The 18,276-nt window shown below is 37.4% G+C and overlaps 1 protein-coding gene across 1 annotated transcript in view; it reads left to right on the forward strand.

The window, feature by feature from the left end:
* LOC126298788 (probable C-mannosyltransferase DPY19L1) overlaps positions 1–18,276 on the forward strand; it is a 215,761-nt gene that overhangs the window by 91,125 nt on the left and 106,360 nt on the right. Inside the window, exons 6-7 of the mRNA XM_049990249.1 lie at positions 5,152–5,307; positions 15,028–15,180. Of these exons, the coding sequence (XP_049846206.1) occupies positions 5,152–5,307; positions 15,028–15,180 (309 nt within the window). The remainder of the gene's footprint in view (positions 1–5,151; positions 5,308–15,027; positions 15,181–18,276) is intronic.

Raw genomic sequence — 18,276 nt, forward strand, 5'->3', positions numbered from 1 at the left:
GACTCCCATGTGGAAGACATAGTAACAAGCATCCCTGGCGTAAGAAACACCTGAACAAGTTGAAATGAAATAGATCACTAGGTCCAGATGGAAACCCAATTTGGTTTTACAAAGAATACTCTACAGCATTGGCTCCTTACATAGTCTGCATTTATTGCAAAACTCTCAACCAGTGCAAAGCAACAGGGAAAAACCCCGGTGCCTCCCATATGTAAGAAGATAAAAGAACAGACCTGCAAAATTACAGACCAATCTCCTTAACATCAGTTTACTGCAGAATTCTAGAGCATATTCTGATTTTGAATACAATAAATTTCCTAAGACCAAAATGCTCATGTCCACAAATCAGCACAGCTTTAGAAAGCATTGCTCATGCAAAACCCAGCGTGCTTTTTTCTCGCATGGTATACTGCGAACTATGGATGAAGGGCAACAGGCAGAGTACATACTTCTATAGATTTCTGAAAAGCATTAGAGTCATTACTCCACTGCAGACTGTTAACGAAGGTATGTGCATATGGAATAGGTTATCAGATATGTGACTGGCTCGAAGACTCCTTAAGTAATAAAACCCAGTATGTCCTCAACAGCGGGTGCTCATTGGAGACAGGAGTAACATCAGGAATGTATATACCAATGTTCTGGCAGACAGGATGGACACGAATCTGCAATTGTTCGCTGATGGTGCTGTGGTGTACAGGAAGGTGTCAAAGATAAGTGAATGTAGGTTGATACAAGATGACACAGACAAAATTTCTAGTTGGTATGATGAATGGCAGCAGGCTCTTAATGTAGAAAAATGTAAGTTAATGCTGATGAGATGGCAGAACAAACCCGTAATGTTCAGATACAGCATTAGTAGTGTCCTGCTTGACACAGTCACATTGTTTAAATATCTGGATGTAACGCTGTGAAGCGATATGAAATGGAACGAGCATGTGAGGATTGTGGTAGGGAAGGTGAATGGTTGACTTTGGTGTACATGGCGAATCTTAGGAAAGTGTGATTCATCTATAAAGGAGACCACACATAGGACATTACTGCCACCTATTCTTGAGTATTGCTCGAGTGTTTGGGATCCCCACCAGGTCAGATTGAAAGAAGACATCGAAGCAATTCAGAATTGAGCTGCTAGATTTGTTAGCAGTAGATTTGGTCAGCATGCAAGTGTTACGGATATGCTTTGAGAGCTCAAGTTGGAATGATGTTATTTTGAAGAACACTACTGAGAAAGTTCAGAGAACTGGCATTTGAAACTGACTGCAGAACAATCTTACTTCCACCAACATATATTTTACGTGGGGACCACAAAGATAAGATACGAGAAATTAGGGTTCATACAGAGGCATACAAACAGTCGGTTTCCCCTTGCTCTATCTTTGAGAGGAACAGGAAAGGAAACAGCTAGTTGTGGTAAAGGGGTGCCCTTCAACACACACTGTACAGTGACTTGCAGAGTATGTGTTCAGGTGCAGATGTAAAAGCGATGAAAGGGTAGTAATACATTTATGTATAGATCATTGTCTTTCTGAACCATGATATTTTACTCAGCTAAGAGGATCTATCTGTTTGTGCTGCCTATGGCACATGAGTTTTTTTATACCTCATTTTAATTTAGTATGTTTTATATTCTGATAAGAACTGGGCAGTAAATTTAAATTAGGACTTGTGCATTTAGATTATGATGATGGTGATAATGATCATTATCATGCTAAGAGTGTTGCTGTATGTATCTTTCTACATGTCTTTTTGTGTTATTTTAGACTGACAGTTTTAGTGTGTTGCATAGTGGCTGGCTCATTCAGCTTTAGTTTAGCATGTTGTATAATTATCAGGTTAAATATTTCAATTTTGCCTCTGCTGTCCAGTGCTTGCATTTTGTTGTAAGGCTTGACAAATGACCTCCATTTTGTCTATCACAAAATTGTGTGTGGTGGGACGTGTGTTGCAGGAATATGTTTACTGTAATGAAAAATTTTAATGTTGATGCAAAAGGCGGACATGACAAACATCCAGAATCTTATTGTCCCTGTTATATGTCTACTTATGTCGTAAGTGGGCCTTGAAATTCGTGGGTTCAATCTTGTTTTTGAATTTAAAACTACTGCAAACTTAACATATTGTCATTCCTCTGAAGGCAGCATACAGTTTGCAATTATCCTACACTACATAATGATGCCTGACAGCTACATTTTTATTGTGAGTGGTCATTGCTTGGGTGGCAAAGAGCATGAGTGCTTGTGCTAGCCTAGCCACCTGCTGAACAGTCCTGGTTTAGTTGATGCAGTAGGAGAGTCCTTCAGTTTAGCACCTGACTGTGACATGCTATACTATGAGATGGAAGAACTTAGAAACAGTCATCCATTGAAGTTGGGGCCATTTTGTTTCATATTAGTACTTGTGTTCACTCTGCTAAAGTAATGAGAGACCTGTGTAATAACTTTGGGTGGGAACTGCTGGACCATCATGTCTGCACTCCAGACACTGACCTTAATTTTTAAGTCACTTTACAGCAATCCAACATCCAATGATTGCTCGTATCTTCTTCCATCCTTCTCCTATTGAACTGTTGCTGCATTTCTAACAACTTCACTGCGAACACTAAATTTGTAACACCTCCGTCTCCTTCTCTCTCCTCCTCACCCTCTACATACCCTTTTCCCTCCTCCTCCTCCTCCTCCTCCTCCTACTACTACTACTATTACTATTAATAATACTCATCATCATCATCATCATCATCATCAAAATTGTAATCACCATCTCTCCCCTCTCTCCACCACTTTCTCCCTCTCCCAAGCTTGTTAATTGGTGTGACAAGTGCCTGTAAATGTCTCTTGTAAATTGGTTTGTACACCAAAAAATATAGTTTTTATATTCATCATTTATTCAACTTTTACTAAAATTACTAGCATCTCCCTCACATGTGTAACATGCATTGTAGGAAATATAAAGAACTAGTACGAAACAAATGGTATTAAGGTTTTGAAAAAAGTTCTTTTCTATGCGTCTTCTGCTAATTTTGTGTCGCAAATACCTTAATCTGATAAATAAATTAATATAGTGACATCTCTTTATCCTATGGCTCATCGTAATACTGAAGTGTATTTGTAAATAAGTGATCAATTTTATGCATATGAATGACAGAAACAGACATGTTTCAGACATTCTGTGCCCATCTAAGGCTTCTATTGCAAATAAATGTATTTTTTTATCATCTGTTCTGAAGTTATGAGTGAAGTTGTTGATCTATGATCTTTTGTGTGTAACTTTGTGTTCTCTTTCATCCTTGTATATGTGGCATTTTGTTGAAATTAGTTACAATTAATGTGAACTTTTTGTGGTTTCACTCAATAGTCTTAATCTACAGATTCCCTATGTAGTAGTGACACTTCCATAAACTTTATCTTGTGGTTTTACATTAGAAAAAATCTCAAAACTACAATTAATGGAAAAAGTAATCAGACTATATTTGCAATGCACAATAGATGACAATGTCAAACAGCATTGTGTAGCAAAAAGTCCCATCAAGATGCCCATTTCCAACACACTGAAGTAGTCTCTGAAAGCCTGTTGTGTACACTGAGCTGACAAGTCATAGGATACCCCCTAATATCGCCTTGAACCTCATTTTGCCCAGCATAGTGCAGCAACTGTCCATGGCGTGGACTCAGTAAGTCGTTGGAAGCCCCCTGCAGAAATATTGAGCCATTTTTCCTCTATAGCCCTCCATAATTGTGAAATTATTGCTGGTACAGGATTTCCTGCATGAACTGATCTCTTGGTTATGTCCTATAAATGTTCAGTGAGATTCATGTCGGGCGATATGGGTGGCCAAAGCATTCATTTGAATTGTCCAGTATGATCTTCAAACCAATTGTGAACAGCTGTGGCCAGGTGACATCTTTGGGAATATGAAGTCCATGCAAATGGGCTCCAGGTAGCTGAACATAACAATTTCCAGTCAGTGATTGGTTCCGTTGGACCAGAGGACCCAGTCCATTGCATGACAGCCCACACCATTATGGAGCCACCACCAGCTTGCACATGCTTTGTTGACGACTTGGGTCCATGGCTTCATGCAGTGTGAGCCACTCTTGAACCCTACCACCAGCTCTTACCAGCCGACACCAGTACTCGTCTCACCTGGGTCAGGATTCAGCAGATATGGTCACTTACCCAGGAGCGGTGTTGCAAGCAATGTCGTGCTGTTAGCAAAGACACTCATGTCAGTCGTCAGCTGCCATAGCCCATTAATGCCAAATTTTGCCACACTGTCCTGATGGATAAATTCGTCATATGTCCCACATTGATTTCTGTGGTTATTTCATGCTGTGTTGCTTGTCTATTAGCGCTGACAACTCAACACAAACGTTGCTGCTCTTGGTCGTTAAGTATAGGCCATCAATCTCTGCATTGTTTGTGGTGAGAAGTAATGCACTCTTCATACTTTGGATCTCAAAATATTGGATTACGTAAGGATTTCCAAAATGGGATGTTCCATGCAGCTAATAGTCAGCATTCAGAGTCTGTTAATTTGCATGGTGCAGTCATAATCACATGTAAAACCTTTTCACATGACTCACCTGAGTACAAATGACAATTCTGCCAATGCACTGTCCTTTTATTCCTTATGTACACAATACTACTTACATTCGTATATGTGCACATTGCCATCCCATGATTTTTGTCACCACAGTGCACTTTTATGTCTTTGTTTTATTTTCTCTTTGCTTCATAGAATCGAGTGATTAATTAAGGCACATTCCCTTGCACAGTTCTTAATGCACGTATAATGTACTTCAATAGGACCTGCAATTTGTACAGGTGAATTTGTCTCTCATTTACAAGATCCTGTTGCGTTTAACAGAAATTAGTCTGTTTTGTTGTGCTAATGGTCATGGAACTGTTAACATGTGTTAAAGAAGCAATTTGATGGAATACGTTTGTGGCTGTTTTCTATAATAAGTTTTGGATGATTAGTGTAGGTACTGGGTTTCACACTTGCAGTTCTTTCCTTTCTTTCTTCTTCCTCTTCTTTTTCCTCCTCTTCCTCCTCCTCCTCCTCCTGCTCCTATGTTTAAGATACTGGGCTTGTTTATTTTGATGTGGTTATTTGTATCACAGAGGCACTTACAAATTATCCTTTTCTAGGCAACACGAGTGCAATGGACACCACCGCTGCGGGAGAGCTTTTCATATCCATTTTGTCTTGCACAGATGTTAGCAGTTACAAGAGCGCTTAGTTTGTTCCAATGGAAAAACATAAGTGGCAAGCGTGCAGCAGAGAAACCATCACCAGCTGTGCAGGTATGTAAAATACACATTTGTAGTAAATGTAGAAGTGTTGGAATATATTTAAAGTTTATTTCATGGTATACAGGGTGGACATTGTATGCAAACATAATCACAGTGTCGTACAAGTGTAACAAACTGTCAAGGAGCATCTCCTTCAGCTACAATGCATTCATGCAGCCACACATACAAATGATAATAGAGGTGTTGGATGTCATCTCTGCAGGTGGCATACCACATATTTTCCTCCTGTTGATGCAGTTGATCAAGGGATATTGTTGATAATACAGACTGGCGTAGATGCTGTGCACTCATGTCCCATACATGCTTATGGACAGATCTGGTGATTGTGCTGTCCAGAGGAGTTGGAAAACATGAAGAGTATATTATGTAATAAGATAATTGAGTGTGAGCATTGTGCTCCTGAAAGAGCATATCCCTCTGACATTGTAAGAATGACAACATAAGGGACTGTATAATGGTGTGGTTGCATCCCATCGTGTCCAGAACTCTCTGAATGATCATAAGAACTGTCTGATCCTCAGAAGCTGTGGCTGTAGTTTGTTTTGTCTGATACTGTTCTGTAGTTGCCACTCTCCTGGGTGGCACTGCACTTGCAAGTGACAACCAGTGATACAAATGCAGAATCTTCTCTTGATATTAAACACAGATTTTTATCATTCATCCATCGAGATGTCTCTCTCACTAAATCATTTGTGGTAACCACACCGTAATGAGTAGTTAGTTCAGACATGTCAAGCAGCTCCTGTTGTATCTAGTGTGTCCAATGATCTTGAAATAGAAGAAATTTCAGTACTTTGCTCGGAAGAGTGGTGCTATTGGACACACTAATCAACAAGCAGTAAATCACATGCAGGATCATAATACCCAATACACAGAATAATCGGAATGTCAAAAAGCCAGCCACTGCCTACATATGGGCACCATTGCTTTGTTAACCCAGGTGCTGTTCAAGCCCCATGTTCCTCTACATTCATCATCACCTGTCTGTAATTACTGCTGATCCATACATTGTTTATGGACATTGTTTTTGTTCGGACTTCTTTTTTGACATAGTGTCTGCTTGGTGTTGACTGTCTGGCTAGCTGTTGTGTGTTTCCACTAGGTCTGTGACACTCAGTGAGATAGTTTTGAGTTTTATACTTGTACTGAGTTTGTGTTCAGTCAATAAAGTGCCAATGCAGCAAATATGACATTGGTGGCAATATATGTTGGGTGCCTACATTTTCTATGTTGAAAGACTTCCTTAACCTTTTTTGACAACCGATCAAACTACAGGAAAAGAACGATTAGAGACAGACTGAGGTAACTGAAAAGGCTAATATGGAATAGATTTCACTACTATTACAGCATGTTGCTTGGTCAGTGCTGCTGGGGTCTCCACCAGTTGCAGCAAGTTGGGCTGACTAAGTAAGTTAGTTAGTTAGTTAGTTAGTTAGTTACGTGTTCCATTGAACAGTCTCATGGTAACCATTATGATGTGGAACTTCTCAAGAGCATAAGAAATGCATACATGAATGAAGGCTTTTTTTTAAATTTTGCTCTCTCTTTCTTTTTTTAAGGCTTAAAATTTTTATTTCCTACCCCTCTCCCTTGTACACAAATGATTTATGTGAAAAGGTGTCCATCATGATTATGGCCGCATGGGAATTAACAGACACTGAACACACATTATTAGTTGGAGCTAGAAGCATGGGACATTCCATTTCAGAAATCCTTATGGAATTCAGTATTCCCACATTCACAGTGTCAAGAGAGTGCCAGGAATACCAAATTTCAGGCATTACCTCTTGCCACGGACAACACAGTAGTTGATGGCCTTCACATAATGACCAAAAGTAATGACGTTTGTGTAGACTTGGTAGTGCTAACTGACAAGAGACACCGCATGAAATAAGTGCATAAATCAATTTGGTACATATTAAAAATGTATCTGTTAGGACAGTGGAGCGAAAAGTAGCATTAATGGGCTATGGCAGAGATGACCAACGTGTCTGCTAACAGCACGACATGACATGCAGCATCTGTCCTGGGCTCAAGACCATATCTGTTGCACCCTAGATGACTGGAAAATTGTGACCTGGTCAGATGAGTCCCAATTTCAGCTGGTAAGGGCTGTTGGTAAGGTTCTGGTGTGGCACAGACCTCACAGTCATGGATCCAAGCTGTCAACAAAACACTGTGCAAGCCAGTGGTGGCTCCATAATGTTGTAGGCTATATTTGTGTGAAATGGACTGTGTCCTCTGGTCCAACTGAACCAATCATTGACTGGAAATGGTTACGTTCAGCTGCTTTAAGATCTTTTGGAGCCATTTGTGGACTTCATGCCTCAAACAAAGTCAAATCACCAGGCTACAGTTTGAAGAACATTCTGGGCAATTCAGGCAAATGATTTGGTCACTCAAATTACCGAACGTGAATCCCATTGCATATTTATGGGACTTAATCAAGACGTCAGTTTGTCCACAAAATCCTGCACCATCAACACTGTCACAACTTTGGATGACTATAGAGGCAGCATGGCTCAATATTTCTGCAGGGGAGTTCCAATGATGTGCTGAGTCCATGCCACGTCAAGCTGCTGCACTAGAATGGGTAAAAGGTGGTTTGATATGATATTATGAGGTATCCCATGACTTTTGTCACCTTGTTGTATATTTGTTAGAATTATGTACGCCTGTCCGTAATAGTGCTTATTTGTCTATTGAACATGTACATCATTTATGCACAATTTTTTTTCTATTATGGTCACAATTATATATCTTGTCTGGTAGCTGGGTACATATTCATTTTGGGTGATGCATGGAATGTTACTGTTTAATTTTTTTAAATATTATTTCATTTTCTAGTATGTATGTGTTGCCTCAGTGCAAAGTTGTTGGGATGACATAAACCTGTCTGTAATAGCACTTGCTTGTCTGTTGTACATGTACATCATTTATACACAATTGTTTTTCTATCTAGGTTGCACTTGTCTTGTGTGGTAGCTGCGTACAGATTTATTAGTTTGGGTGATGCATGGAGTGTTGCTGTTTAATTTTTCTTTTTTGATAATTACATTTCCTAGTATGTATGTGCATGGAAGAGGTAGTATTCTGTTTTTCTTAAATAGTTGTCTGTGTGATATTTTTTGTTCTATGCTTGTAATTTAAATGATCTTTAACTTGCCTCACAGTTTCTCAAAAATACTACACTTAGTGAGCAAAATCAAAATAAACGGTCTTGAGATTATCATACGATATGTTTCATAGTATTTGTAGTATGAAATATATTTTACCCAGTTTTCTGTTGATCTAGTCTACATCTGTGTGGTGCCATGTCATGTTCTCTTTTATCCATTTACTGAGAAACTTTGTACTCAATGCATTTCCAGTTTTGGTCCATTTATTTCAATATTGGGATTAAGTATCTTATTCAGGATGGTGAAAAAGTCCATTGATACAGTTCTTTCCACATTTGTAATCAAATTGTTTGCATTAAAGACTATTATGCTTTTGTGACGGCTTTAACATTTTTTCAGAGGTTTTTTTGGTACTTCCTGTAATTAAGATTCTGGTGTCATCTGCGAACTGGTATAGTTTTCTATTGCTACTGTTTATATCTGAATCATTTACATATAGCAAAAACAGAATTGGACCCAGTGTAGAACTGTGTGGGACCCCATTTTTTACTGCTAATAAATCTGACTAATGGGTACCAACTGTGCCATTAGCTTTATGTGTTATCTGTATGAGCTGCTTTCTTTACAGAGATATAATTTAAAACAGTTACACACTGCTCCACAAATACTCTGATTCTGAATCTTACTAGGTAATTTATCATGATTGATGGTATTGAAGGCTGTTGATAAATCTAGGAATATGCTCAAGGTATGTTTCTGCCTGTCTAGGTATGTTTCTGTCTGTACCATTTCACACAGAGAAGAAAATGCCGCTATTTCAGGTGAATGATTTTTTTCTAAAACCATGCTCTTATTCTATTAGTATTTTATATTTATTTAAGAAATTAGACAGTTATAAAAATGGTTTTGCTAGGATTTTTGAAAATACAGACAATAGAGAAACAGGTCTTTAATTGGATACTTTTTAAGTATGTTGGAAAGTTCCCAGTGGAGGAGGACAGGTTTACAAGATAAGTTATGTCTGCACATTTTTTTTACAACATAATCTGGTATATTATCTATTTCTGGCGGAGTGTTTGGCTTTTAGTAACTTCATTTCTTACTGTACGTCCTGTATACTTGTGTTCAATTTTTGATGTCAAGGGTGTGTGGTGCTTATGTGTGACATTTTGCCCAATAAGTTTTTTCGCTACATTTACAAAATGCTGATAGTTTCGAATGTTCTTACAATTGTACATTATTAATTTTAATTTTGTTGCTTCCTGTTTCTTTCTTTGCAGCATTTCAAACAGCTTTCTTTTTATTGGATGCATTTCTTATGCATCTATCATTTTTCAGTGTTTTTTCACTTTTTGCTAGCTTTGTGAATGTTGTTTTATAGTTCTTAAAATACCTATCAAATTCAGGCGTTGTGTGACACTTTTTAGTAATTATGTACAGGGATTGTTTCTGTGCACATTATTTTATAATACCTGGAGTTATACATTTGTTTGTGTGAGAGATTTTTGACTTGCTGATTTTAAGTCGAAATGCTACATCAAAATAATATTTAATTGTATCAACGAAGATATTGAATTTCTCATATGGATTCTCAGTACCAAAAATTTATTCTTGTGGCTCCTTTTAAAATTGAAAAAAATCTAAATATTTTGATTTCCTAATTATTGTAAGTTCTGCTCTAATATATACTTGTCAATTTGGTAACCTTTTCACTTTCAGTGTGAAAAAATATGATTTGGCCATAGGGGTCTCGAAGTCCACTCCTTACTATTTCTGCTTTGTAATTTTGTTGAGTAGAGTTAAGTATTATTTGATCTATTGTGAACTTTGTATAACAAGTTTTTCATGTCGGCAGTGTATTGCAATTTTTAAGTTACAAAAGACTAAGAGATTCAATAACCCTGATCTTACTTTATAGGGTTTGATAAAGTCTATATCGAAAATACCACAAATCATCAGGATGGTTTGCTTGTTTCATTCCATTTGAATTAATGTGTTGGAGAAAGTTCTTTTATGCCTCTATGGGGGATCTGTACAGGCATACTACAACTGTTGTGACTGATCGTAATTCTGTGGCTGATATTTCAATATCCTTTTCGCTATTTAATTTCTTTAGTTGTTTTAGATGTTTGTAAGCTAGTCCTTGTTGAAAAATATGCATACTGGAGTTGCTTTCTAAAAGTGTAGGCTGCCAATTCATAGTTTATGTCACTGTTTTTAAAGCATCCTCTGTTAACAAGAGCTAATTCAAAGTATGGAAGTATCAGTTAACTCTTTTGAAAGAATTAGTTAAAATTCTGTTAACTTATTGCTTAGGGACAGAATGTTCTGATGAAAATGTAATAATGATCCACTTACTCTTATTCCTCATTAAATCTCTCAAGTAGGTGATCTAATGAACTGAGGGCTAGAGCTTATTAATTTTTTGTATGCTTATTTGTATGAGGGTTGTTCAATAAGAAATGCAATCACTCCTTTGTTTTTTTTGCTTAGCCAATTTTGGTTGAAAAAATGCGGAATTTGTTGTGGTACGTCATGGAATATTCACGCTTCAGCCCTTGTGGTTTCATGGATTTCCAGCTGGTGGTGGTGCTATACATAGCCTTCAAAACATCATCTGTAATAGAGGTGTGTTCCAAGCAGAAAGCTGTCAGTTTCTTTAGGCAGAAAATCAGGTCATCGCAGATATTCATAGGTGCTTGCAGGATGTCTACGAAGACCTGGCAGTGAACAAAAGTACGGTAAGTCGCTGGGCAAGGTGTCTGTCATCATTGAAACAAGATCATGCAAACTTGTCCACTCTCCCACATGCTGGCCAGCTGCACACACCCTCAAGAATTCAAGGGAATGATTGTGTATTCATCACCACAGAATGCAAATGAACTACTTCTCCATGACAATACAAGGCCTCACACAAGTCTATGCACCTGAGAGGAGCTCACAAAACTTCATTGGACTGTTCTTCCTCATCCACCCTACAGTCCAGATCTCGCACCTTCTGATTTCCATCTATTTGGCCCAATGAAGGATGCACTCCATGGGAAGCAGTGTGTGCTCCATGGGAAGCAGCACATGGATGATGGGGAGTTTATTGATCCAGCAAGACGTTGACAAGTAGAGTGGCACTATGTGGTCACGTAGTCTCTCCCAGTAAGGTGATACAAGCCTGTTGCATTGAATGAAGATTACGTTGAAAAATAAGGTCTTGTAGTCAAAACAGTGGAGAATAGTATGGTCTATCAGAATACTCAATAAAACCAGCCTACTTTCAGGAAAGAAAAAAAAAATGTGTTGCATAACTTATTGAATGTCCCTCATTTTATCACCCTCTTCACTAAAAATTAGTATCCCTTAGTTTCCTATAAATGCATACACATCTGCCAATACTTTACTGCAAATTTTAAAGCCTAACCTTTCCAAATGCAATACATTTTATGCAAGGCACTTATTCATAAATAATTTATTAATATCCAAAAATGCTGCCTCAAAAGTATCAAATTGTTCCCCAGTCATTTATCCTGTCTATATAAGCTTTGCTCACTGATTTGCTGTGCATAATTCCACTGTCACTATCTTGGATTTGGGATAGACATTTTTGGCTGGCTTTTACATTTCATGGCCTCACTTTTACAGTAGCTCCAAAGAGAATTTGTCCCATATGCATAGACATCTTTGTATATTTCAAGGCGGACTATTGGTCTAACCTTCTTTGAGTTTTGTCTGACACTCCAAACATTTTTCAGGTGAAACTTCCTGGCAGATTAAAACTGTGTGCCAGACCGAAACTCGAACTCGGGACCTTTGCCTTTTGCCGGCAAGTGCTCTACCAACTGAGCTACCCAAGCACGACTCACGCCCCATCCTCACAGCTTTACTTCTGCCAGTACCTCGTCTCCTACCTTCCATTCATTTTTCAGGTGTTTATTCATCCGATGTGTCCTGATGTGAGATAATACGTTGATTTTACAGTTTGGGACATTGATGTTTTTCATAAGCGAATCTGCAGCTGAGGACCTCATTTTCAACAAACTGTTTCTCTTCATGATTATTGGTCCTATTTATGTTTCTTACTTTAGCTCATTTGTATGTGTGTGTTGATGTCACATGTATTCGGTCCTGGTTGTTCATGGGATATTGTTATCCAGTGCGGAATTGGTTAGTGATTTGCTGTGCTGTGGTCAATCTGTTTGCTATTACAATCCGTGATGATGTTAGACATTGCCTCATCATCACTACATTGCTGCCCTCAGCAGATGACTGCCAGCATAGATTTCCCCCAAATCGAGGTACTCGTGGGTCACCCTCGAAATGCCAGTGAAAAATCGAGTGCTTGCACAACACTGACTCATAGGTAGTGTGATGTGAAGTGATGATCCCCCACATCTTACCACTTGTGTGTCGCACTAAACCAAAAACAAGGTTTAATGATATCCCAATCACATGACACACAAAACTGTTCCATTAATTGTGACCAAAAAACTCTCTCCCCAACTCTGCAGTTATTCTTGATTCCATTGTTTGTAAGTATAACACTCTAATAATACATTTTAAGCATGGCTGTTACTGAGTAGCCATATACTAGTTTCAACATAGGATTCTACAGGCAACTGGTTGCAACTGTTTGGTACATTGTCCTAGGTTTCAGCACCTACTATGCGCGTCCTCATCAGAATGAAATATTGATAAACTGTAAAATTACATTGCAAAAAAACAATGTATCAATTTTAGAGCAGCTATACTCAAGTCAAAAATAAAATAAAACATTCCAGCCTGTGCCACATGGCAAGACACCTTCAGTAGGTGTTGAAACATAGTTCAGTGTACCAAACAGTAATTTGCAACTGGTTGGCTGTATAATCCTATGCTGAAACACACTAATAATGTTAAAAATCTTGCCACTGACATACTGCACTTTGAGATCTGTAAATAAGTAAATATAGAACACATTTCAATGCGAGGTGTATGTAAATTTCCATGATGAAACTTCGTCTTGAAACCTGGCAGAAAATCCAAAGAGGTTCTGGTGGTATGTAATGTATGCTAATGGCAAGACACAGTTAGTTTCTTCTCTGCACAATAGAAATAGAAATACTATTGATGATAGTGCCACTAAAGCAAAGTTACTGCACATGGTTTTCTGAAATATCTTCACCAAAGAAGAAAAGTAAATATCCCCAAATTCAAATCAAGAATGACTGCCAACGGGAGAATTTAGATGTAGATATCCTCAGAGTAGTGAAGCAACTTACATCACATAATAAAAGCAAGACTTCCAGTTCGTATTGTATACTAACTAGGTTCACTCGCTCGACGAAAGATCCATACCCAAAGACTTGAAAGCTGCACAGGTCACATCAGTATTCAAGAAATGCAGTAGAAGTAATCCACTAAATTACAGGCCCATATCATTGATGCTGACATGCACAGAATTTTGGAACAAATATTGTGCTCGAACATTATGAATTATCTCAAAGAGAACAGTCTGTTGACACATAGTCAACCCAAAGTATCACAGTTTGTAGTAATTGATGGAAAGTTATCGAGTGAAACAGAAGTTATAAATGATTTAGGAGACAATCTCAGCAGCCATCTTAGGTTGTTTGCCGATGATAGTGTCATTTATCATCTAGTAAAGTCATCAGCAGGTCAAAACCAATTGGAAAATGATTTAGATAAGATATCTGTACAGTGTGAAAATTGGCAATTGACCCTAAATAATGAAAAGTGTGAGGTCATCCACATGAGTGCTAAAAGGAAATTTGTTAAACTTCAGTTACATGGTAGATCAATCAAATCTAAAGGCCGTAAATTCAACTAAATACCTTGGAAGTACAATTACTCACAACTTATATTGGAAAGAACACACAGAAAATGTTGTGAGGAAGGTAAACCAAAGACTGTGTTTTATTGGCAAAACACTTAGAAAATGCAACAGATGAGCTAAAGAGACTGCCTACACAATACTGCCTGCACAATGCTTGTCCACCCTCTGTTGGAGTACTGCTGCACAGTGTGGGATCCTTAACAGTTAGGATTAACAAAGTAAATCGAGAAAGTTCAAAGAAGGGCAGTACATTTTGTATTGTTGAGAAATAGGGGAGAAAGTGTCATGAGCATGATACAGGCGTTGGGCTGGACATCACTAAAACAAAGGCATTTCTCATTGCAGCGGGATCTTCTCACTAAATTTCAATCACCAACTTTCTCCTCTGAAATGCAAAAATATATTGTATATGCTTACCTACATAGGGAGAAATGATTTATCATAATAAAATAGGGAAATCAGAGCTTACACAAAAGATATAGGTGTTTGTTTCTTCCATGAGCTGTTCAAGAGTGGAATAACAGCGAATTATTGTGAAGGCACTTAAGTGTGATTTACAGAGTAACCATGTTGATGTAGATAAAATGTTTTCATTGATATTTATATAATTCTTGAATAATGACTAAAGGGAAGAAATGGATATTAAGGCAGACGTAATTAGTTTTAGCTTATTTTGTAAGTCTTTTTATAGCATGTACTAGTCCTTGCATGTTTTGGTATTGTTGGTTCATCATATAGTAATTTATTTTTCTTATTCCACTCATGCAGGTTTGGCTCATAACCTTTTTGACTTGGATTTCTCTAACAACCTGGCAGTTTGCACAGTTTGTGCTCTGTACACAGACAATAGCAATCTATTTTATGCATACTGCAGGTCTGACAGACAGGAAAACTGTTCTCATGGTTCTTCGGGGGATGATTGTAAGTATTGTGAACTCTATATGAGCGAGTAGATAAAAAAAAATGTAATTAGTTAGTCTGTCAAATCTATCTGTCATGTGTACTCAATATTGGTCTTAAAATTGTATTTTCATCTACTTTCTTGAAATATCATGGTATTGAATAGTACATAATCAAGGCACTCGAGTTGAGTTTCAGAGCAAGCAAAAAGTGTGGCTGTTGCAAAATTTGGAAAAATGTTTGGAATAACTTTGACATGCAATTTTAAAACATTGGACTTCACATAATGGGCTATGGACATACATCCTTTCTTCATTGTGGGCATAATGAAAGTACCGTAAAAACTGTCTTAAATGATTTTCTATTAGGAACATTTGACTACCTACTGACATAAGGGATGGGAGATTATAAACAGTATTGAAATTATAACTTAAGATAGCTGTAAGATCGTATTACAGGCATGCAAATGAAAACAAGCCAGACACCAGGATATCTTGTTCCTGATTTATCATATCAAAAATAATCTTCATAATTGTCATTGCACTTCTCACATACAGATACAAGAGAGTGAAACCACTGGTGAAGACACAATAGCAGTTATTCTCATCCAACTTAAAATAAATGTCGAAGAATGACTTTTCGGAGTTGATTCAGCTGTAAAATTTACAATGTCAAATGTAGACAGTGGAGGGATGAACAACAATCAATCACAAAATCTGTCATTCTTTTGCAACAGATCTAGACTTTTACATAGTCATGTCAGTGCTGAATTTCATAACAGGAGAACCAGGAATAAATATAAGGTAGTTGACACCAAGTCTCTAGTGCAAATGTAAGCACCAGACAGCTATGTACTGTATAACAACAGGTGACATTAGTCCAAAGTATCATGTAGTAAACATTATTGGGTGATGTAGAATATACAGGACTCTAACATGAACTAAAGTCGTTGTTTACGTGGTTGAATAGGAGGAAAATGTGATGTCAGAGCTGTGTGGTGCCCTCTATTTAGGCACCAGTGAATAACTAAATAATAGTAAAATTATATCATTTTAAAAAAAAAAAGGTTTTTTTATGTGCTGAACAATAAAACCACAAGTAATCATTAAACATAGGAAACAAATCACATGTGTGGAGCAATAAGTATTGCACATTCAATAATAGTAAGTATAGGGTAGCATGTAATGTATTTGTGCACTACAAACTATAGTCCAGTCCATGAACGATGGCAGTTTGTGCAGGTCAAGACAAGGATGGTGACTGCATTGTTGCCGGCTCCAAGTAAAAGTTGTGGTATGTGCATACATGTGCTTTACACTTGAAAAAATTGTATATTCTGCAAATTTTGTCTCTTTCTTGCTTACCCAGAATTTGTCACATACTGCAATCATCAGCAGTGATAACTAGCAACAAAAGAAATAAAAAATCACTAAATAACTCACCGTGATCATGTATTATGCTTGCACTGGCCATGATATTCATCGCAGATTGCTGAGAACATTACTGAACACTCATTGGCTGTCGGTAAATGTGTCACATAGGTGCACAGAACAAGCCTAATCTTGACTGCCATTGTTTGTGACTCCAACTGTAATGGAAGAAGATCCATTTACAGTTCCATACAACAGCAAAAAGTACAATATTAAAAATAATATACCAAAATAATTAAAATATAAATGAATGAAAATGGTACCATGAAGTATGGTGTCCCTCTCTGGGCTTACAGTATGAGGATGAAGTTAGCCAATGGCACATAAAAAATGAACAAATAAGTGAAATTAAGGAATGAAAATAGCACAGTGAAACATTGTGTGCCCTCACTGGACATAAACTACAATCATACAGATTGTAAAAATGCATTAGTGCCATCTGTGGATTTACAGTGTAGACATATGGAATAAAACAGTATTATAAGGTTGAAAGTTGTGAAGCTAGCCAATTTAACATAAAAAATGAACAAATAAGTAAAATAAAGGAATGTATCACAGTTATGGGAAATAGAACATGCTAATGTAAGCCACGAAACCAGCTGAGGAATAAGATAACCACTCAGTGTTTTTGTACATTATGGTCTCTAGAGACAAATAAAAATATGAAAGTTGCACATTAACTTAATAAAGCATCCTTAAAAGGTATAATGCACTGGATTTATTTTACTTAATTGTTCATATTTTATGCACCACTAGCTATCTTCATACCTCAAAATATTGTAATTCTGTTTTGTTCCACATGTTTATACTGTAAACCCAGAAATGGTGATAGTGTATTTTCACAATCTGTGTAATTTTGGTTTATGCCTAGTGAGGGCACACAACGTTTTACTGTACTATTTTCATTCCTTTATTTTACTCATTTGCTCATTTTTTTACACGCTACTGGCTATCTTCACACCCTTCGACTTTGTAACGCTGCTCTATTCCACATGTTTATATACAGTAAGCCCAGAGGTACCACTAATGTAGTTTTATGGTATAAATGAGTTTAGTTCGTGCTAAGTAAGGGCACACCATATTTTGTGGTACTATGTTCATTCATTTATGTTATTTTGGTACATTAGTTTTAATATTGTTCTTTTCATTGGTGTATGGAATTGTAAATCGATCTTCCATTAGTTTCTAATGCACAAATACTTTACATTATATAGTGTACTTGCTAGTACTGAGCATACATATGGCTCCACACATGGGATTTGTTTTCTGTTGTTTAACTGTTCCTGTTGGTTTTTATTGTTCAGCAGATTTAATTTTTTCTAATTATGTAATTTCACTATTATTTACTTATTCATCAATGCCTAAATAGAAGTCACCAGACGTCTCTGATGTCACCTTTTCCTCCTGTTCAACCATGTAAGCAACAGCTTCAGTTTATGTTGGACTATGTTCTACATCAACCAATATTGCTTACTATATGACACTTTGGATTAATGTCACCTGTTGTTATGTGGTATTTAATTGTATGGTTCCTACGTTTGCACTTATGCCTCTGTGTTAACTGTCCCCAGGGGCTCAGCATTCACTTGCTGAGTACGGGCTTGGCGACCCCGGGGTCCTGAGCTGGGGACTGGTCAGCGCTGCCAGTCTCTTGTCACCGTAACCCCCGGACATGCTTCAGCGACCA

This window comes from Schistocerca gregaria, chromosome X, assembly GCF_023897955.1.
Source record: "Schistocerca gregaria isolate iqSchGreg1 chromosome X, iqSchGreg1.2, whole genome shotgun sequence".
Lineage (NCBI taxonomy): Eukaryota > Metazoa > Arthropoda > Insecta > Orthoptera > Acrididae > Schistocerca > Schistocerca gregaria.